General features: G+C 35.7%; 1 protein-coding gene across 5 annotated transcripts in view; it reads right to left on the reverse strand.

The window, feature by feature from the left end:
- The window catches only part of CTNNA3 (catenin alpha 3), a 376,683-nt gene that overhangs the window by 141,706 nt on the left and 210,893 nt on the right, over positions 1-24,084 (reverse strand). For all 5 annotated transcript variants that reach the window (XM_085554028.1, XM_015866262.3, XM_085554027.1 and 2 more), the window contains 2 exons: positions 9,202-9,282; positions 5,736-5,888 (listed from right to left, as the gene is read on the reverse strand). In XM_085554028.1, coding sequence (XP_085410154.1) covers positions 5,736-5,888; positions 9,202-9,282 — 234 coding nt within the window. The remainder of the gene's footprint in view (positions 1-5,735; positions 5,889-9,201; positions 9,283-24,084) is intronic.

A 24,084-nucleotide genomic window follows, 5' to 3' on the forward strand; every position in this document is an offset into this window, starting at 1 on the left:
CAGCACATTTTAGATACCAATCTCTTTCTCAAAAGGTAATTTTAGAAGAAGCTAAAGTAAGAAGAGCCAGTAACTTGTTTTTGTCTTTTTTTTTCCATATTATCAAGTTTTATTTCACTACGCACTTACATGTATGTGCTACTTACTGTCAATTATCAGTAACAGAATTCACCTTAGAAATCCTAGTTTGTGGAAATCAGAATTTCTTGCCTAACAGAAACAATGGAACACAGTCAAGACTGAAAAATAAAAACATAAAAAAATAAAAAGTCAAGAATTTGGCAGTAGGCAAAACTCTGAAGTTTATGTATCAGAGTACAACATCTAACTTGCATATTACTAGATCATGCTACAAAGAATACGATACATTAGTGTACTGAGCAAAAAGAGATGAAGAACACAAAGTTCACTTCATCATTGCCTCCACTTCTATTAAAACCCTATGCCTCAGCTTGGTAAAGCTGACCTTTAACCACAGCAGCAGAAAATTTGCATCTGTGCCAAAAGAAAAGATAATCAGAGGATTCCTTCCTGCTCCCATCAAATTCCTTTCTTAATCTCAAGCTCACCCAGCCTATCACTCCACCTCTCAGAAATCATTACTTCTCTTTGATAGAGCAGCCCAGGAGAACAGCCTGTCAGCTTTCCTAACAAGAAATCTCCAGTTATAGAATATCTGTTTTTCAACTTGTGTAGACAGGAAATTTCAGTCTTCCATTTTACCTATCTTTTGTTCTCTATCACATATTTTTGATCATAATTCATTATCACATGTTTGATCACATCATAAACTGTTTTCATTTCCAACAGAAGTAAAACACAAGCTAGAATACAATCTTCACTAAAAAGCAGGCACGTCTTGCAAGGCATGATATGGAAAGTACAACCAAGTCCCCTAAAGCTTTTCATGCTCATTTTGATAGTACAACTAGTGCTTTCTCTCTGATTCCTTACAGAGCAAGTTTTAAAAATTCCTAAAAGTCAAAAACATTGAAAAGTGTTTCCATATAATCAAAAACCACCTTGAGATGTGCAATTTCATCTTAACATTTTAAGTGAAAAGGCATTTCAAACCAAAACCTAACAGGTTTGAGATTTCATGCGTTTAACTTTCATTTTTCTGAAATATCTGTACTAAAATTAATGCATTACATTATGGAATTACTACTAAAATAAAAAACTAACCAAAATATACTTTGGGGAATTTATTTTATTTCAAGGAAGATTCACAAAGATAGTGACAGAACCCTATACCAATTATGGTTGCTTTCCTTTTTATTATTTCTACAGCACAACTTTGAGTTTATTATTATTTATTACTCAGATAAACATTTGATAAAATACACGCAGGATTAAGGTAGATAAGCCAGAATAAACTCCATTTGAAGATTGTATAATGCAACCTTTGATACTCATGAAAATACTTCAGCTGCTGATCCTTCACATCCAGTATCCATTTCACATATGGAAAGTGTTCAGTGTACTAGGGAGGTGGGACTTGTTTTGGCTGGTTGGGTTTGGTTTTTTTGTGCTTTACTTGTTTGGTAGTTGTTTTGTTATTTTTGTTTTTTAATCCATGTAATTCAGATTACTTTGTTTCCTCTATACATCTGAAGGCCTTATTTTACATTCAGTTTTGAGGAATTATGGTGCAAGCAGTGCAAAGACGTAAGCCCAGGTGTCCCAGATACTTTGCCACTGCAAAACACCAGCCACGTTCATGAACCACCAGCTAATATTCCTGGTAGGTGTAATTAAGAAGGGTGCTCCAAAAGTAATGCCTCTTGTTTTGTATTGTTGGTCCACAACATCAGAGGCTGATGTCAGTGGGATAGCAGTAGAGGTTGAACCTTCCCTCTAATATCCTCTTAGATCTTGTTGCTATGTGACAGATGACAGTAGAGGGGCAGTCAAACAGAATGGTGTCTGATATGGAAATGCAGATGAAGCAAAGGCTTGACACTGAATTCTTTCATGCAGAAAAAATGGTACCCACTGACATTCACTGATGCTTACTAAACAATTTCAGAGATTGAACAGTAGATGTCAGCACAGCAAGGCAATGCGGTGGTGCATTTCAGTAGTGGTGACATCGACAATGTGTCACCTCTGCTGGTGCAGATACTTATGGGCATGTCACATAGGCTTTTGTTCACTGCTGGTCAAAATGCCAAGTGGTGACTATGTTGAAAGATAGCATTTTCTAGCTAAGAATTCTCTCTGTCAAACAGTATGATCATGTTCTTTGTTGTAGTTTCCACATAAATAAATAGAAGGCATTACTTTTGGAGCAACCTACATAACATCACAAGCCTCCTAGCACATTTTAACAAAAGCTAGAGCCTCTAGGCCAAAGAACAGTTAATAAAAATCAGGAGACAGATAACAAAAGAAAACAAGGAAGAACATATCTTGAGAAGTTTTGATCTGCTGATTAAAATAGAAACAACAAAGCATCTCTCAATATTAAATTAAGTACTTCTAATTTCCATATCAAACTCCCCGCTAGGGAAACCTTTGCAAGAAAATGAACCTACAACCTCTAACTTGGTCTATCCTATTTATCCAGAAAACTCTCTCATAACCTACTATTCAAATATTCTTGATCTTTCAGAAATAGTTGTGAAAAGACAACAGAGATTACAAATTCCAAACTGCCATATGGAGCACAAGAAAATGCAACATAACGCTTGTCTAGAAAAAAAAAAAACCAACACCTCTCAAGGTACAATTCATCCCACCCCACTTTAGGTATCTAGAAAATAGAAGCTGAAACTAGTAATTTAGACTAAAGAAGGACAGGCACTTACAGAGATAAACCATCTTTGGGAAATCATTATCTTGGGTTAAGAGTAAGTTGGGGTAGATAAGGTTTTATATTGAAAAAAGACTAACACAATCAATCTTGGAATACCTGACTTTTTCTACTTAGAAAAAGGACAGACCAAACCAAATGAATAAAGCCATACTGGTGGTTACTAATACAGAGAAAGGATTCTTATCATTTATTTTAATCTGAATTGAGAAGTGAAGGCTTACACTAAAAATAGCACAAATACCAGTGGTTTGTTTTATTTAAAATGGACTTACACCTCAGTGCTACAACATAAAATCACTACGTTATCTATCACTGGCAGCAGTATTAAAATCAATTTCAGAGCAAGTGGAGAGCTGGAGATACAAATACCTGGGTCTTGCTGGTCTGGATTCAAATGAAAATGCTAAAGGTAAAAATCAATTCAGCAACAGCAGTAATATTTAAAACTGACAGAATCATAGAAAGTGATAATGTGTACTAACTTCTACAAAGTGATAATTAGACGAAGAAAACTGTGTTGATTCTAATGTTGGCTCACTGATGATTTTGAAAATACATTATGAATGCTGTGTTATATTATGCTTTCCTGTCTCTGTTTTGAATTGATATAATCTAATTACTCATTAGTGGAACATTAGCATCATCACTTCAGCTAAACAATGTTAAATGGAACACAATCTGCTGGAACAGTATTATTTTTAACGAAATGATTTACAGAAACTAATCTCTAGATGATGTTTTTGTTTGGACAGAATTTCAGCTGACAGTGTATACAGTTTTACAACACAACTTGAATTGCAAAATTTACCTTTTTGTGGTAAAAAAAAACTTTCCATTTCCTTTTTTTTTTTTTAATGTCATAACTATATTTTACACGAGCAATTCTAATATCAAGCAGTAATGTACAGATCTGTTGACATACACTCAGCAACTGAAACACAGCCTCCATGAGGTTGCCACAAAAGAGCTCGACCATTAACTCTACTACATATTCAACTCCTCCAACAACAGGATGAGGAGGAAACGCATGGCCTTGGTAAAAACCTAAGCAGCAGTAAGCCAAAAACCCCACTGAGGACATGCTGCCCACAGTCATGTACTTTAGTAAGTCACTTCCATTATTCTCAATAACAGGGAAACTGAAAGTTCAATTCTGCAATGGTGTACATAAGTAGTATTCCAGCTTTGTATTTCATAACCTTAGAACTGTAGGAGTCTTGGTTGATTCTTTTCAAATATCTATATATTTTTTAACAATGAAGGAAATAAACAATAAAAGAATAAAAGTCAGAGGGGCAGGGGGAGGGGTTTGTTTGGGGCAGAGAGGACGGGCGAGTGAGTACCCTCTGCAAAACAAGGAAATAATATCTGCTATTTAAGAACTCTGATCAAATGCAATGATGCATGAAAACTTCATGGAATCTGGAAGCATTGTACAGAGTTAGATCTTCAATTACATGACATCCAACTCAAAATTGCACAAACAGCACCACATTATGAAATATATACCTAGCAAAAGGCATGGCAGCCATCCCAAAAAGGGAAAACGATACACATAATCAAAAGTTTCACCACACAAAAATAAGGGAAGAAATAAATAAAATGGATAATACAAGTACCAAAGATTCAAAAGCCATTCATTTCCTTTCCATTAGTCTTGTCTTTCTCACATGATCAAGCTTCCTGATAACTCTTTTACCTATATCTGATCTCTGCAGGCTATCAGTTACCCACGGAACCACATTCAGCTGGAAAACAAGCTGCAGATAACTAAGATTACTGAGATTTAATTCTAATCTACCTATCATGTTACTCAGCAAATTAAAGCAACAGTACAGTGCAACATAACTTTCATTTAGAAAAAGAAGTATTTTCCAATTAACACCTTTTGAAATGCTACAAACCAAAATATGCTTGCAATTCACTGCTTTAATTTACTCCAATGCTCCTTGATTTATATTAATTGAATTGTGATGCCACTTTCCACAGGACAGCTGCCTTATTCTTCTTTCTTTGCTGACACTGTTGAAAATGACCAATTTTCCATTTGGAATCAGTAAGTCTGCTTGTAGGTACAAGGTCTCTTAGTGAACATCTGCTTAGCCATTAACACTTCTTCATTTTTTGTTTTACTTCTTTACAGATAGGCTAGCAGCTGATGGATGCAGTGCAACTACTATCTAACATGCTGGTGAGCTTACCAGCACAGTTTAACAAAAAGCCGCTGAATATCAAACAAGCTCCTGAGAAATAAAGAACTCTAAACCAATATAAGAATTTTCAAATTCATTATTTCTGTTCTGGTAGATACCCAGAAGATAACTTCAAATGTACATTCATTCTGAATAGCTATGTATGATGTAAACACCAGTAAAGAGACAAGTTAGAACAACTAGTCACACAACAGCACATGACACTGCGCAGTCTCTGTGAACAGCAGCGACTTGAAACATTTCATTAAGTATGTATTGTGCACTGTAGGCACTATATGAAGTTACAACGTAAACACACACACACAGTGTATTTGCATATACACTAAGATCAGCCTACTACATCTTAGAACGCTTACAGTTTGAGACTTAAAAAAAAAATCACAGATTTCATCAAGATCTCAAACAATATACCTATGGAAATGCATACAATAATTTATCAAAGCAGAATTCCTCTCCATCAAATTTCTATTCAATCGAAGAGTATAGAATTGTCAATACCCATTACCTTATAGCATACCATTACATAACGTAAATCATGTACATAATGTACAAAAGAAGAGTGTGTTTACTATGCAATAATGCATTCTTACCAGAAATACCACCTTTATTCTTTCATGGTATTTGGCAGCAAAGGGAATACTGCAGAGGCAATTAACTTACACCAGGCAGTTAAAAAAAAAAAAGTGCAAGACCATCAAACATACCTCCACAAGTCTGCTGGTGTGTTCTCGAAATATAGCAGCATATTCTTTTATTTCTTTTTCTCTTCCATTTTTAGCAGCCTCAATGAGAACTAGAAGTGGAACAGTGGTATCTAAGAAGGAGTCTGAGATGTGATCTATAATGGCTTTACGAAGCTGCAAAATAAAGCATTATATTAATACCAGCTATTTACCAAATTCTACTACACATTCATTGTGTTATGTATTAATAAACTGAGTTCATGAATAAAGTTCTCTGTAATTCTATATTAGTATAACATGAACCTGTACACACTGCTTTCCTGCGTTAAGGGCAGAGTTACATGACTAAAACTATAGTTTTCATTTTACAAAAAAAAAAAAAAAGTATTCATTTAATTATGTTTTACTCACAAAATGCTCTGTATCACCATTTCCTAATTATAAAATTACCCAAATATTTTTCTACCTTGCTGAAAAACCCAATAATACACTCTGATTAGCTATACAGTGCCCATCACAGTAGTTATCTCCATGAGATTACAAATTATGCCACCTGACAACAGATTAAAAGAGCAAAGAGAATTACACTCAAGTCTGAAGTTTTCCCTTTTTCAAATAATTGCTCTTGAACTTCTTCACTAAATTCTTGAAGAAATGTCACATTCTGAGACAAACTAGCTTTCTTAAATTAGATTTTATGTAATCTTACTGCTGATGATTGGGACGTTACTTGATTGAGAGGTTAATTTCCATGTTATAAACCAACACATGCCAATTATTCATTTTAATCAGAGAATACGGCATGAAATACGATGCTCAAAACTACCCATGAAATAAATTTGAATTATCAAGTTTACTGACTTTCCTACTGTAAAAAAATATTTTTTATAATAAGTATAGAAGACATTGATTGGAACAGAAAATTAGGAAACAAAATTCTTTTAAGCTCTTACATGCTGGCAGTTTCATTGCTAAAGGAAATGCTTTTCCATTTAGCATTCAGCCTTAATGTATTTACATGAAAACTCTGTAAAAGTAAAGACTCATACAGCTGGAAAAGCTACTTAAGACATAGAAACCTTCAAAAACATAGTTTAAAACGTTTAATGCTTTTGTCTTCTGACTTACTGTAACATATTGCTTTAGAAAACTCAATCTGAATTGTATGCTCTTAAAAGTTATTTATTAAAAGGCAGAAGTTATGAGATCCCAACATAAAACTGGATAACTTTTTTTTTTTTTTCCTTCGAGTCACATCCATACTAATTCTGCTGTTTTAAAAATGAAAAAGACACCAGAATCAAAGAACCTCCAGTCCTGTTGAATTATCTTTTAACATTTGTGTCCAACTGAAGGAAACTGCTACACTTTCCTCGACATGTATCATGTGCATTAAAAATAAGTGCAACCTTGAGGTATCACAGCGTAAACTATTCAGATCTTGATTTACGATAACAACAAAACACTGCGGAACCATATCAATGGCTTCTGATTCATCATCTCCAAGAGACATGTTTGGGTTTGGAGACATAACCCAGGCTATTGTAATTTTGCAGTCTTACTATATTATTTTAGGACCACTGACCTCAGTAACATTCATGGTGAATTTGAGGCATTCAGTCTTAAAATAGAAGCCTAATCTTCTCTCTCATCAAATAATTATTTGCTGTCACTTTTTATGGTGTGGTAGGATTAATTAATCTTTCACATATAAATTATCAGTATTATTTTGTTCTAAGAAATCCTCTGTCCTGCAGTTCAGAAAATGAAATCTTTTTAAAAAAGAAAATGATAGTGCCATGTCTTTGCTGAATGCAAACAAGTTTGAAATGTGTTTCTACTTAAACTATACTAATAAACACCCAAAGCTGAGATTTTCAAATTTGGCCTGTGTTCTAATAAAGAATGAAGAAACGTAAAACAAGGAAAGGAAAAGGAACTGCCTGAAGCAGTATTAAATTCTCTTCAGCCTAATCCTAACAATAATTTTTTCCACTACTCCATATGTCAGTTTTTGGCACTGACCAGCTGCAGAGGGAAGTGCTAAGAATTAATTCAAAACATAGAAAGACAAATAAACAAAGAAGAATAGCAACAGTAGCTCCAGCAGGTGCTATCAGGGAAGGTATTGAGCTGTCATTAAAATTCATCTCCTACTTGTAAGTGAAAGAGATGCAGTCAGGAGGGGGATGATGCATAACTTGGAGGGAGTACAGGAAGTATTTCTTAATACAAACCTTCTAGGTAAATATCACAAAGCCAGAGAACTACTCTGGTTGATGATACTGGTTCTAAGCTGTCAATTAATTAAGCATGACTGCATTCAACCCAAACATTTTACAAAGGCTCCTTTAAAAACATGATTTTTTAATATAAATTTTAAAAGCTGCAAAAGAGACATTTCTTCAGTCAGTGAAAAGATGGAGCCTACTTCAGTTGTGGAAGAGACAGTATAACACAGTGGAAGAATTAACAGAGCACATGATTAAAGTGCATCACAGGGGTGTCTGCACTGAATATATTTTGATGAAACGTGAAAGGAAGTGGGATAGGTAGTTAGCTACAAACACCATATTGCAGTCTTCTCATCTTTCATAGCTACTCCTGTATGACCACAGGAGACAGAAAAAATTTTATTCATCATCATAAAACATAGGAGTTGGGTTGTAAGACTGTATACAAAGATGATACGGATTCTCCTCCACCAGAGAACTGACAAACAGCCAGTGCCAGATAGGATAAAAGCCATGTGTGTTCACATTCTGCATGGCCATAAATTTTCATATGGCTGGTCAGGAAAGGCCTGGCTGAAAGTACTACAAGCTTTTCAACTCTCCTTTCTAAGCTGGAACTTCCTACACTTCAGCATCATAAACAATTTTCTCAAAGATGCTTTCTGCAGCTGCAACAATGTATACAGAGTTGACTGTCCAATGCTCATCTTCTGCAATACACCAAAGCTGCAGATTTTGGTCCATGTCTTACATTAGTCTTAGGATAACGTGACACAAGACATGAGGTTTGACTCTGAATCACGTATTCCCAGTATCCTTCTCTGTCCCTTAATCTTCCAGAACAAGGAAGGACTAAACATAGACTCAGTGGTCCCTTCAAGTTATCAATTTCAAGACCAAAAGTTAAGTGAATAATTCAAGTATATTTAGAGTAAAACTAATATTGTTTTCCATATATTACCAATATATTCTTCTAGAAAATGCATATATATACACACACTTGGACACGTACATGTGCAGAGTTTTGTCTACGTATACACATATATACTGCCAACATCTAAAAATGGTAGGGTTTTTTCTGCACAGTTTTGAAAATCTGGACATATATGTTCTGCAGACTGCTGTAATTATCTTCAGAACTTCTCTAACATAAAAGTTTATTTACAAAATGTAGTGCCATAAAATCTGAAAACTGCAGTTTAGGTAAGTTCTTAAGTCTACTTTTCCAAGTACCGGTTCCCCAGGAAAAATACCTGTCTGCGAAGATCTCTCGTCTTCTTGCACATACTGTCTATTGCAGTACTCAAAGCATCACTTCTTTCCTTCCTGTCAGTCTGTAATAAGCATTGCAGAAAATAAAACAATATTTATTCAGTATCTTTTATTTGTGTTCTCCGATTATTAAAGCATTTGGTAAATCATATGATATGCTTAAGGGTTTTTTTTTCCCCCTAATTTCAATGCGAGCATCCCTAGTTTCTGAAAAACCCCACAAAAAGCTGATATGTGATGCTGAACAAAATCCAGTGAGTCAAAACAAGTTCTACTAACTGTGCGTAGGAAAGAAACTGAACAACTTTATCTTCTGAACTGCTGTCATATAGTAACTTATAGCTCAGGATTACTAATGAAATAACATTAATATTATTATTGATGTCAAGCCATTATCACCATATTGTGAAAAATCACTTTTTCCACTCTACAAGCAATTCATAAATTCAGATGTCCACAAGCTGTTTGATAATGCTTTAATCTGAAATCATTATTTTACTCCCATAGAGCAGAATGGGTGAGTTTCAAGATGTCCACAACATTGCAATGCAAAGGCAATAAACACAGCCAATGAAAATAGGCAATCTTTCCATTTATCAGCACATTCATTCTCAGCATCAATAAAAGACAGAGCTACTGAAATATTTCAGAGGTCTTTAGGGAATCAGCCATATACCTTCCAAACAATCTTTACTTTTTATTTCTGGCTATAAGTAAAGCGCTTATATCACTGTTAGCTATTTCAAAAGCACAGCTAGCATTTTTGTTCTACAGCCCAGTATTTTTCATATATGATGCTGCCACAGTAGTTGTCTTAAGTAGTCTTTTTCCCATGTAGCATATATTGGTGTGGGGGTTTTTTGTTTGTTTGTTTTTTTTTTTAATATCAGCAAACAGAGCAATATGCTTAGCATTAAAACAGACTAGAAACAACCAGGAGCATTTACATTAAATGTGTAACATCATAAATGCCTTTAAATGATTGATATATTTTCTACCAGCAAAGGGAACAACAACGTTAAAAAATTAAGATTCCTTATTAATGTTTGGATGCTTTCCTATCATTTTCAGTTTCTGAAATTGCTTATAATCTTCATAGGCAGACAGTCAAATATACATTTTGGAGAGAGAGATCATTATAGTAATGTGACTTTCTCAATCCAGCACTTGCCTAGGAACCAAAGCAATTGCTAGGAAAACAGGCCCAATAAAATTACTGCAGACATAAGTCAGTTCAACATCTACCTATACATTTTTCACATGATAGAATTCACAGCTCTGTGTGGGTACATTCTTTGAAAGTTTTGTATTTGTAGTCTTTTTATCAATGAGGACATAATCCATGTAAAATATCACAGTATTTTTGCAAGTTCCCCTAGTAATCTGAAACTTCAGAGGAGGCGACTGATAATACAATCAGCTCTAGGCAAATTTAAGTTACTGAGGCAGCTAATAGGAAATTACTTAACAAGCAACAAAATCTAAATATACTGTAAAATATAGTTTCCAAACATGAAACATGGACAGACCAAGAATGTGGTCTTCATAGCTTCATACAGTCTTTCTTCCTTATAGAAATATGAAGCTTCAAAAGACATTACTGTTCAGGTAAATCATTCTTACAAAGATTTAAATATTTCAGAATCGCATACATCCTGTGAGAGGGACATCTGACTACAAAGTCTGCTGAGAGAGTACACTTCAAAGGTCAATGGCCCTGTGTAGCATTGTCCACATTCTGCAAATTCTCACCCATCAGGCCCAAGTGTCTTTGTAGATGGAATTACTTCTTTCAGTTAAGTTTACTAAGCTCAGCAGACTTTCAGATACCTACATGACAGCAGAGATTCAAGTTCTATACTTGCAGACCACATTTTTGTTTTTTTAAATCAACATATTCACTATTTTAAAAGTATGCGTTACAAAGAAAGGCATATTGAAAGCAAACATGTCCACATTATGTACCACTATAAATTACTAAGTAATACAGCCAAAATGCCTATACTGGAAATATTCTGCATCTGCTTGTCAGTGTTCTTCAAAGACTGCAGTATTTAAAAATAAACAAGTCCTTTCTGCAGCAGCTCATTCCTCTAAGAGTGAGTGAATAGAGGAAAGGGTTATGGAAATGATGCACATAATTCTAGGCTCTAGGTTATGAAAATCATGCAACTGAACTAACCCCTTTATCTCAGTTTTCCTGTGCACAGCTACAGTTTTAATTTGTAAGATATACGTCATAATGACTATATGGCTCCCTCGTGTAGATATTACAAGCAATATACAGGTCCTATTTCAATGCGTTTTTAACTCAATACACATTTTACAAGCACAGAATCACATTATCAACATTTCCATAAACGAAAACAAACATTTTAATTAACACTGCATAACCTGAAGATAAACACTGAGTATTGCAGACAATACAGGACTAACTTTTCATATGCTTGCAAACAACTTCAGCTGAATTAAAAATTATACATTGTAAATACATTCCTGTCAGATTTTCACCTAACATAGCACAAATCTAAATGGAGATGCTCAGCTGTCAAGAGTCTCTAGTGTTCTATTTTATAACAGCAGGTGGTCATGACGTCATGATACTATAGGTCCCTCCTCACAAGATACACAGATTAAAAAGAATACACTCATCTTTCACATATAACCCTGAAGGACTCACCCTGAAGGACTCAGGAATATGTCATCAATGTCATCTTCAGTAGGTACACGTCAACATTTTAGAGTATTAGCAAATAAAAAAAAAATAGCTCTTCAGATTTCATACTCTGTTGATTTCCAGAGAGACTCTAAACAAAGGAATATCATTATTCTGATAAAGTTTCCAATTTCATTTTCCCTATACTTATGTAGCGCTACAAGTGTACACCTAATAATTGTACTGTTTCCAGTCTGAGCACTCAACAGAGGATTATTCAGAAACTCATGAAGTATCTAAAGTCTTCAAGCTGATAGGTCTGAGTGAGATTTATAACAAGGATACAGCCACTCACAGGTATTAAAATAGTTAGTAGTGTTAGTATTCACTATGTGACTTCAAGAAAAACATTTCTTCCAGTCATAACCAAGAATTCCGTTACAACAGAGAACTGAAATACTGTCTGGACAAAAATAAATGAGAGCCATCTGTGTGAAATAGAGCCTGTTTACTTCAGTATGCACTGGTGCTAAAGTTTTCACAAGTATTAACTTAAATCCTGCAAGGGTGTATTCCTTGAAGTCTCCTTGTAATCACCAAAGTGAGAAAAGAATCACTTCAGATTACTTGCAAATGGCCTGATCCCCACTTCAGGCACCATAGAGGCTGGCGAAAGACCTAGTTTGGCTGACTTAAGTTTATAGCATTAATCTATTCAGCACCCAAATGCTCTTAATAAACTATATCCAAAAACTGAACTTATGCTCTGTTACCTAGTATGCATCCCTAAATGGTTATACAACGAGGAAAACACTAAACAGCTATAAAAACTTAGTAATTATTTTCACTGTTTTTCAGCAAGCTAATAAACGGTATTGTTACAGCAGCTGTACCACGACTCAGCAATAAACATCCTTTGATTTACTTCCAAGTCCAAAAGACTATTTTATTTTATAAGAGAGTTAGAGATTTTTTGAAATCAGTTTTCCATAAAAGCGTCAACATAAAAGTAAACAGCAACCAATACCATAATAAGTTTATAAACATGTAAGTAGACAATTCAGTGAACAAGACACGGCTTGGACAGACACAGCTAGAGATTCCTGGAGGTATCAAAGGTCAGGCCAGATGGGGCCTCGGACACATAGTAGATATTAGGGTATATGGTGCTTATAAATGTTTTGCCTTTTGAATTAAAAGGTCACTGTGAAATCTACAGAAAAGCACAACAGTGATGAGAAAATGTATCTAGCAAAATAGTTTCACACTTCACTGTATATTCAAAAAATGTTTTAATTACTGTTGAAAGTTGCATTAGTGGGTCTGCACAAGTCCATGAAAAAGATTTTCTTTCATATTCATCTCATGGACATGCTGTTGGTTCAAATACTTTTCTGAATACAACAAAGCCAGGAATATTTCAAGCATCTATCTTAAAACAAACATACACACAACCTTTGCAAGGAAGGATCCAAGTAAATCCTATTGCAGTCTTCATTTATATTAAAAACATATGAACTAACAGAGAAGGGCTAAGAGGTTCATCCCCTTGATTAATGGGCTTATGCTTGGCAAAATTAGTGGCAGAGCTTCAGCAATCAATATGTAAACAAAACTAATATCACTACTGACTTTCTTTGCTGGAGTAAGACAAAGAACTTGTCGCCTGAAGGTCAAGTGCAGAGTTAAGAGATCTGAGAAGAAGCAGAAGTTAGTGCCTGGCAGTGAACCACCCCTTAGAGAAGTCAAGTCTGGGACAGCCACATCAGAAGGACAACAGGACTGCAGAAACATTCCCACAACGGGAACAATCTAACACAGCACAGAAGGTTCAAATCAGTGTTTGAATAACCTTTTCTTAACAGTTACTGTTAAAGGGATGTCTGCAGGCAGATCTTTCAGGATTGCCTCTGTCCCTGACAACCTCCACTAGATGAACAAGCAACAGAAACTGAGTAATACAAACCCCACTCCCACCAGCAGTCTTCCTGTAAGATTGCTTGCTACTAGTCTGTTCTTCAAGTCTCCTTCCTTACCCTTGCTCCCGGCATTGCCAGTGCCAGAGGGGCATTTGAACTGCCAAGAGACAGACACTTCCCACACTCTTACGCTCAAGGCATAAGGTCCTTTACACCACTGTTTCATAGGGTATAATGAATTTACTACTACCAGAACATGGAAATCAAGTTTCAGCTGTCTTCCTATCAAACCTCTTTGCACATCTGACTTCCTATATCAATAATTATTCTTTTTGTTAATACAGGCAACATACACATATACACACAAAGTATTTTAAGTTGAAAACACTATCTTTATTTGATAACAGATTGCCTACACACTCCTATTAATAAAATCTAGGCTACTTTTTCTTACATGCACCCAACTTAATGAAGCTAGCTTCTGTGAAAACAAGGTACTGCATTAACAAAATAATAACTGCTTTAATTGACAAGGGCATGAAAGATCACACATAACTGAGCAAATAAGGAATCTTTTATATGAAATTTTCACTACAGATACCCACTTCAGCATGTTCAATACATGATTTTTTTCTCTCTCCAGTTGTAAAGGAAAGCTCACTACAGATCTAATGGTGCGAGACACAAAGTGCTCTGTAAGAAATGAATCACCTCAGCCTCTATCAATATCAGCTAGAGCATAGGAGGCTCTCCTCACTGTGTGAGTTATCCTTTTTTCACCAGTTCACAAGAAAATTCCTGAATTTAAAGCCCTCTGCATAATTTCATTTTGCTATTCACTCTTAACTAGTTCTTAATACCGAAAAACAAATTTAATTCTATGTGAGCATGGATAATACAGCCTAAGGGAAAAAAAAAAAACAAAAAAAAAAAACAGAATTTATGACCCTTTAAATAAATAATAATAATGAAGTATTGTAAAGATCACAATCCTATTTTCTTAAAAATAACGTTGTTGTCGGAACATGCATCACATTGCATCTTAGTATGGACTCCCTGAAACACTGGCATGAGACACCTGAAGACAGGAAGAGCAGTTGATGCACTTCCAAGGACAAAGATGGATCCCTGGTTTTTGCTATGAGCATGAGGTCATCAATCCTTTCAAAAGAGGAATGTGAGCAAGCCACAGGTGGGAGGGAAAACCTATGTAGTTCCGAGTTTTTATTGTTTCTGATACATAAGGTCAGTATCTCATTATATCAGTTCCTCACATGTTTTTTCACATTGAAATAGCAGGAAAAATTCAGTCTGATTCCAAGGTGGTCATAAAATATCCCATGTTTTCCTAATACACATCTTCGATACACTCACAGAAACTGAATGCATTGCAGCTGGTCTGTTGCAAAGCAATTAAAATGATTGCTTACTATTTCCAATGCAAAATCAAAACACACGCATACTTTGCATTTCAAATGCAACAAATGCTTCATAAAAAAGTCATGCAGGCTAACAGTCCTTTCCTTTGGGTTGTACTTCAGCTTTAAACTACTTGGAGAAATAACAAGGAAATAAATTTCTTCTATTTATTTTGATCAGATATTGTCTTATTCTGATGATGCAAATATAATCAGAAATAAGGTAATATTAGTACCATCAAACTGATAACATGACACATACTGAAGGTTCATCTGCTTTTCATTAAGGAGCAATTTTTTGAAGTCCCTGATACAAAAGTTTTTAATCTAATATCTATCCAACTGTTCTGGCAGCTTCACAGCAGAGAAATTGAAAATTAGTTGGAGAAGAGTTCTTCCTACAGCAGCAATATACAGTTATATACAGTTCCTATGATGAACTATCATATAAATTCCATGGTGATTATAAACTTATGAAAGGGAAGAAGGGGAGGAAGGGGGAGGAGAATTTGAAATAAAATACAGTATAGTTGTTAAGACAGTCCTTCTCATTCCAATTCCTAGCAGCTTCTCAGTATTCTAAAGGGGGGCTGTAAGAAAGAAAAGGATAGACTCTTCAGCAGAGTCAGCTGTGATAGGGCATGGAGAGAGACAGTTTCAAACCAAAAGATCTAGTTTGGATATCAGATAGAATTTGTTTATTTATTTACAATAAGGGTAGTGAGGCACTGGAGGAAGTTGCCCAAAGGTAGAAATTCCCTCCTTGGAGACATTCAAGCTCAGGTTTGACCAAGCTCTGAACAACCAGATCTAGCTGCAAGACTTGCAGTTTATTGAAGGGGAATTGCACTAGATAACTTTTAGTTCCTTCCAACTCAGAATATTCTATGATTCTATGAAATCCCAAACAAAGACTACAGAATTATAGAATCACCAAGCTTGGAAAAGACCTCCAAGATCGTCTAGTCCCACTGTCTACGTACCACCAGTACTTCTCCATTAAACCACATCCCTTAGTACAACATCTAGATGCTTCTTGAACACCTCCCAAGATGATGACTCAACCACCTTCCCTGACAGCCCATTCCAGCACCTGAACGCTCTTGAGGAAAATAATTTTTTTATTTTTTTTTTAATATCCAACCTGAATCTCCCCTGGCTCAGCTTGTAGCCATTCCCTTCCATTCTGTTGCTAGTTACCTGGGACAAGAGGCTGAACACCACTTCACCAGAACCTCCTTTCAGGAAGTTCAGTAGGTGTAGTTCTATGTAGTTAGGTACAAAATGTATTAGTTAACCCCTCTGTAATCCAGAGAAACTAAAGTAATGTGATTTTTGAATCAAGGAGGTTGGAAGAAACTTCAGAATGCTCAGTGAATGAAATAAACAGCTTGTGGGTAAAAGAACAAGGCAACTGGCATAAACATTTAGCTCTTAAACCTACAAATTCTTTAACTAAACACTCATCAGATTCCTCTGCATGCAATAAATCCAGGTTGTATGAATTCCTTTATATGCTTTGCCTACATGGAGGACAACAAGATGTTACATATATACGTATGTATATACAAAGACGTTTTAGGGATTGTAAGAGCAAACAATAGTCGATGCAATCACTTCACCAGTATTCAGCACTACCAGTCACTTCTGAATAAAACATCATTTTTTTCAGCACAATGAAATGACTCTGAGTTACTATTCCCTGAAGCCTGAGACTAAATGCTTTCAACACACAAATGTTATTTAAAAAGTCACAACTTAAATAGAGAAAATCTATTCCACTGAAGATAGTCTCTGCTGCTAGCACTTACAGAGCAAAGAACATGAAAGAGATTGATAAAAGAGCGCTTGAATGATCCTTTTACACTGACAACTGCAAGGAAAGAGGCCACTGCACAGTCATTTATTTAGCAGATTGATTTGGACAGTGAGAAACTTGAGTGTTACTGTGGTGGCTGGATAATACTCTCAGTGAAAGAAGCACACTGAGATCCAGGATTTCCGCAATACCAAAGGAAAAAGAAAAAAAGCAAACTGATAAGTGTTGCAGCTAGGAGGGCAAGGGAGGCTGCATGTGATGGCATGCAGGGAAGACTGCTGAAAATTGCAATCTTCAGAGGGCAGGGATCTGCAAAATAATACATGAGATCAGTAAAGTCTTTCAGGGCATACTGCTCCGTGAGTCTGTGATGGAAATCTCTGCCTTTTTCCCTACTTATCTTCGCATTTTAAAAAAAAAAAAAAAAAAAAGTGCCCCATGGAATAATTCAAACACTGCAACACTGTGGACATTTTAATGAAGTGATCATATTTTAAGCTGCAAGTATTTTTCTGCAGGACTTGTAAATTTAACATTTCAGAGACTGTTCTCCTAAATCAGGAAACTCCAAGTTTTGGTAAAAGAAAACACAACCAGAGCAGACTCAGGAAACTAAGTAGGTACTGTGATGAATAAAGATAGGAGGAGAAAGAGAAAAGAATCGTGAGAGGTTTAAGAGAGATATGAATAAATTAAAATCTGGAGCTGATGCATCATTGACTGTACAAAGTTAGCTTTCAACTGAAAGGCAGCAAAGACTAAATACAAGGTAATGAAAAGCCCTGATATTAGCAGAAAGCTCAAGCAGAATTGCTCTGACAGGCAAAAGATAAAGGTATGCGATAATAGAAGGTCAGAATCATGCTTTGAGTAAGTCTGGAGGTCACGAAGACAACATCTTGTCAGGTCATCTTGGTGATTTTACTGACATTATTCATACTTCCTGGTAACTATATTTAATGCAGAAGTGAATAATAATTTCTCTGCTACAGTGAAATTAATGCCCAGTAATCTGATGACAGCATTTTGTAACAACATGAGTTATCAGTAAAAGCAGAATCAATTAAAAGGTATCTGAATACCAAGTGGCGCACACTGATTTCATGGACTATTCCTACTGAATGTACATTAAGCGTCATCAGCAAAGAAAACAAAAAAACTTACAGATTCAGATTGGGTTCTACTGGAAGACATTCTCTAAAGTACATGACTCAGATCTCATCAAGAGAGGTTAACAGAAAGAAAATAGGATCCAGCAAAGGTTGTACTTGAGGTAGACAAATGCTTCTTAAAGACATCTTGATGCGTTTTTGCCAGCATGGTAAGAGATATGTTTGCTTACTGCCACCACACAATACAAAAATGATGACGAGAAAAGAAGCTTAATATAAAAAGGTCAGAAAATGTAGTAACTTTTTTTCCCCCCCACCAATGTAGTAGTTATTACAGAGCTCAGAAGAATATTTTCTCCTTTAAGATTTATATTCATTCTTTCACTTTCAATTAAATACATGGCTGAAATCTAGGGAGTAATCTTTTATTTCTGTAAATGTGTTTACAGATATTACTGAATTATATAGAAAGTTTAAAAAAAAGTTAAAAATACATAAAAGTCCTAAGATTAAAAAAGTAGGACCACTGTAAACACTACTTATGAGTTGTAGTGCACTTGTAAATTCATAGGTAGATACTCTGGTTATTAAAATCAATCAGTATTCTGTTTGTGTATTCTGTAAGCGTGTACACTGATGCACCACTATAAGATGCCTTATTTAAGAAGAGTTCTTGCAGGTCCAGAAACAGATAGTCTCCTCAGAAACATCTGGATGCAGATCTTCCAATAGTAAGAATCAATAAAAGGAAAAGCTTAGAAAGGGACTGTTTATGGACTCCTAATGGTAAATAAAATATGGAGAAAACCTAATACGCAAGCGCACATTTTAAGACTGTGCTGGTGTGAACACTGCTGAAAGGACACAGAAGATGTGAAGAAGAATCTTAATTCCACCGTTCGTCTACTGCTTCAGGTTTTGCTGCTGTTCACTATGTATCTACGCATATTTGTTGGTATGCACAGGTGTATTATTCAAAGGCAGGGAAATTAAAGGCTGCAGTTGTTCATTTTTAACTAGCGTACATGTTCCCATGTAGGCAAAATACCTCTAAAATCACACGGCAGCATTACATATTAAAAACATCTAAAACAATAATTATACAAAACTGCATTAATGGGATCCAACAAAATATCAGAACAACTTTACATGAAAAGGCTTTATGTCAGATTGTGCTAATAGCATAAGAGAAAATTGATGCTGTACTAAATCATATAACAAAGAACAAATTTGATGTGACAGTGTCTGAGAAGAACGTTAAGAGAGAAATCAAAAATCATTTAAAAAGAGAATGGGAAAACCAAGCAGAAAAGCCAAAGCAAATCTTCCAGGAAATGTTAGTTATGTAATTACAAAAGCGAGATCAAATCATAAATTATGGAAGAATTGTTTCCTACACATAAGGAGAGAATAAGAGAATTACAAGCAACTGAAACAAGTCTGCAAAACTGAGGCTTGGTTTTGCCTGCTTAAGCCCATCAAGATTTTATTCAGTAATCTAAATGCCAATATTCAGCATAATCATGCTACACACACAAGAAGCCTCAAATGGGAACTAATGCACAGACTTAACTACTAACAGAAGCTTATACTGACAGGTTAACAACTGGAGGGTATTGAGAGGGCACAAACCAAACATAAAAGTGACAAAACTGAAGGCTCTTACAAAAGATTTCATTGCAGTGCTTCACTAAACTATGGCGAATACAGCAACTTGGGTGGAAACAGCTAAGATACTTCCAGACTACTGTTCTGCTAAACTAAGTTTAAAAAAAAAAAGCAAAACAAAACACAAAACTGAATTCTGAAGAGCTATCTGAAGCAATTATGGCATTTACAGAAAACCAAAGAGAATCATGCCACTACCTGAAGGCAGATGATGGAAAGACTACACTCTGCCGTCCACATACACACACCTGCGCTCTGCCTAAGAACTCTTCCTCCATGATAGTAGAGCAAAGGCCAAATAAAAATTGGCCAGCTTTGTGGGAAGCCAGTTAAGTTCTTAGGTAAACTACTTGCGCTCACTGCCTGATCAAGTGAGGATGACAACAGAAGACTAAGACAAAAGCCACAGCAGCTGCATCTGATTCTCATAACTCCAAGGAGACCATTCAAAGCCATTCTCAGAAAAGCACAGAATTAAGATTGTGTTACAGGACTACTTCATAAATTCCAAACTAACCAAGTTCAAACAACAAACCTGCAAAATGGCCAATGTTAATTTCATTAAATCATAATTATCGTATTATTTAACACATCTTAAAAACAGCAGTTTTTGAATAGCTCACATCTGAAGAACAGAGCAACAGGTACACAAAGTCTACAGGGAGTGGTGAAAAAGCAGAGCTTTGACATGATGTCTGTTAGATTCACCACAAGCAGAACAGCAGGAGCGTGCTCTGGAAAGTTCCTAAAATGACCTGAGTTCTACATCCTTTGCACTCTCTGGATATGTTTCATCCAAGTTTCATAAAAAGTTTTGAGAGGGAGAAAGGTTATAAATATTGTTTTTGCAAAGATTCCTTAAGTACAAAAGCTCAAAAAAATGCTTGTAGCCATGTTAGCTTTATTACTGCTTTAGCAACAAGGAGACATCATCACTCAAGTGACAACAGAAAACATACACAGGGTAGGTCAAAAAGACGAAATGAAACACAGCAAATAATAATTTATTTTGCATACAATAAAGAGATAATGATCTCAGGATCTGCAAAACATCTTACCTCATCACTCTTTTAGTTGTGGTACTTAGTGAAAATGTTACTCTTTTTGGTTAAAGAGTACACTATGCAGGCCATCACAGTATGATCAAATGTTCAACATACAAGCAAGTACTAAGGTTTTAATTAAAGAGCCATTAAAAAAATTGTTCTACCTAATGACATTTAACTGTACACTGAAAAATAAATACAGCTTAAGTTCCACTTGGAACCTGAGTTTAAATAAAAACAAGATAACAAAACCTACATATTCAGTGCTTTTAGTAATCCTACCTATACCAGAATAACTTTGTTGATAAAACTAAGAAAAGAAATAAGAACAAGTTGCTAAGATGTACAAGAAGTGCTTTGCCATCATTTTCATATATAATTGAAATACCAAAGAGTAGCATACTCAGAGACCATAAATGATACATGATGGAAACAAGAGGATAAAGGAAGCAACCCAAATCCAGCATCAGCTCTACAGAATGTTCAACACAGGGCAGAGAATGACATGAATTGCCAATTCTTGTTAGCTCTCTATTTCTAAAGCTGCACGTGTCACTGGCATCCCAGAAATTAGAAAATTCTAATTCAAATTAAAAAAAACACCACTTAGAGGCCAGCATCTCATCCACTTCAAGCACAATATGCACAGACACTGCAGGTAAACAATGGCACTGCCTGACTCTGGAGACTGACACAAAACATAAGCAGCTTCCCAGTTAGGGAATAAGCCTGGTAACAGAAGAAGGGAAGCTGAATGCAGATGAGCCAGGAGACAAAATGTTATCCAGGGAAGGCTAGCACAGGGAAGTCTATGAATAGGACCCTCTAACTTCCAACAGGTTTACTGTTGACATAGGCAGCAATGTTGCAATGCAAAGCAGGGCTTTATCCATGTTTTTAAAGAGAAATATAATTTTGTGGATCAAAACCAAAGATATCTTTACTACAGCTGAACCAGTTCAATTAGCCCCTGGTGTTCCATAAAACATGGATCCTATTCCTGGCAACATAGTGTTATATATTGTTACAATGGTTGAACTGACAAAAAAAGATCTAATTTCTATTCTATATATAAATGAGACGAAACTCTGATTCAATTAAGTCAGCAAATGACATCAATTTTATGTATGTGCAACCCACATTTTGAGCACAGATAACTTCGGTACCACTCTTGGAATTCAAACTTCAATGAATATTAAAAAAAAGTTGAAACATAGAAAGAAAATTTTAAATGAATCCCCTTTGTAAGCAAATGTACAGCAAAATAACAGGAGCCAGCACAGAAGATTCATGCAGAATCTAAAAGCTGATGGTTCATACCAAGGACAGTAGGTGCCATCTGTTATCTCATGAAGAATTTAACTTGTGTCAGTTTTCGGACAATTCACCGCAGACGTAAAAATCACACTTCAAACATCTCTTCAGTTCTTGGATGCATGCTAGAAAACTGAAGCCTTTCTTACTCTAATTTTGAAAACCGCAGAAACTCATTCACCAAAGGCTCAATGAGAAATTCATTAACTTGCATATCAAGATCAGTAAGTTTTGTAAAATATATTTCCTGTCAGCAAAATGTTAGACAAAGTAGGCTATTTTAGCTTAACAACATAAAGGCCGTAAACACCTTGCAGCTCCACTACATGATTCAGATTCAGCCCCTCTTATTTTTTGTACCTTAGATAAAACTTAGGTAGCTCAAAAGCTTTTGAAAACTATATCTTGTCATTAAGTAATTACTCAATCTCACTAATATATGTATCTCATGACATAGCCTTAGGAGTACACTGATGCTCATTATCTGTGTCACTCGTTTTGTGTTAGCTAAGAATTTATTGCCAGATTCACAAAGAGATTAAGGTAACTTTCTCAATAAAGATAATACCGAAGAACAGCTACCCCTAGTGATCACTGATATGGGAGATGAAGTTCAAAGCTTATCTCTGCTAACAGATACTTCTCATTTTTCTCAACAAGACTGCAGACAGACCAAAAATGCCAAGGCATTTTATTTATTTATTTATTGAGGCGTTGCGAAGGCAACACTCAGTGCATATACACATATCTGCAAAATCTCTACAAGCAATTTTACCAGGAGCATCTTTCCAAATAGGTCTGAGTCACATTGTTACACCCGGTCAGAATTCTAGCTTTGAAATGCTAGCCTACTTCCACCTAAGGACCTGAATCCCAATTTAAGTGCCTCTGATCTGACCTCCGAAACAGCACAGCAAAAAAAAGGAAAATCTTTCTCTGTATCTCTGTGCAATATTAATCTACTTTTAGGAGCTACCAAGTAAGGATCAGTCTTTTTTAATTACCATAATCATTAAACAAAGACCATGTTATGAAGAGGGTCACACATGGGCAGGATATCAATGCCAGACAAGGAGCAAAAGGAAGATCACAGAATGAACAAAGAAGCAGTTGGTGCAGAGGAAGGGGAATTTAAAGCATGCAAAATGCATCAATAAGAGAAAAGGGAGAAAGAAATAATCTCAGCGAAGAAAAACAACATGAAAATAAATTACAAGCACCAGTATTTTCCATAAAGCAGAAGGCAGCCCCTCTACAGCCCTTACTTGGAATGCTGTAACTTGCTTTGAGTTTTGTTCACCTCCTATAGAGGAATCAAATCCTTTTCTGAATTACATTTGCTTCAGGATGGTCCTGCTTGGTCATCTTCCCTACAGCTTCCACACACACTCTGACTTTGGTTCCTTTTTACCCCTCATAAAAGCCAAAGATTCTGTATTTGTTTCCTCCAAACCCAGCTTTTCTCTGATTGATAGTACATGGCTATTACTGCCTGTCTACCCTTTGCCCTATTCACTCATGGATTTACAGAACTTCCATGTGGTAGCTTCTATGCAGGACTTTTAGGTAACTGAAATCTTGTCTTTTTTGCACATATCACCCAATATTTCTATTTAGAGACAGAAAAGCTACAACAGAGGGATAAAGAGAACATGCACATACTCATCTGTGCTTTGTTCACTTCAACTCTCCCATTATTTAGTTTTAAATGTTTTTACTTCCTGATTTCTCTGTGCTCCACAGTGAAATAAGTCAATACAAAAAGAGTGAGTTCAACAACAGGCATTTCCTTTTCCCCCAGTGCTCATTAAGGGGAAAAGAAAAAAAAAAAGAAAAAAAAAAAGCTGAAAACAGCAAAAGCTCATAGCATAACGTAATGGCTGCAAAGCAAATAAACAGCCTGAACCTGAAT

The sequence above is a fragment of the Coturnix japonica genome, chromosome 8 (assembly GCF_054131305.1).
Source record: "Coturnix japonica strain WE chromosome 8, WE-NBRP24, whole genome shotgun sequence".
Classification (NCBI taxonomy): domain Eukaryota; kingdom Metazoa; phylum Chordata; class Aves; order Galliformes; family Phasianidae; genus Coturnix; species Coturnix japonica.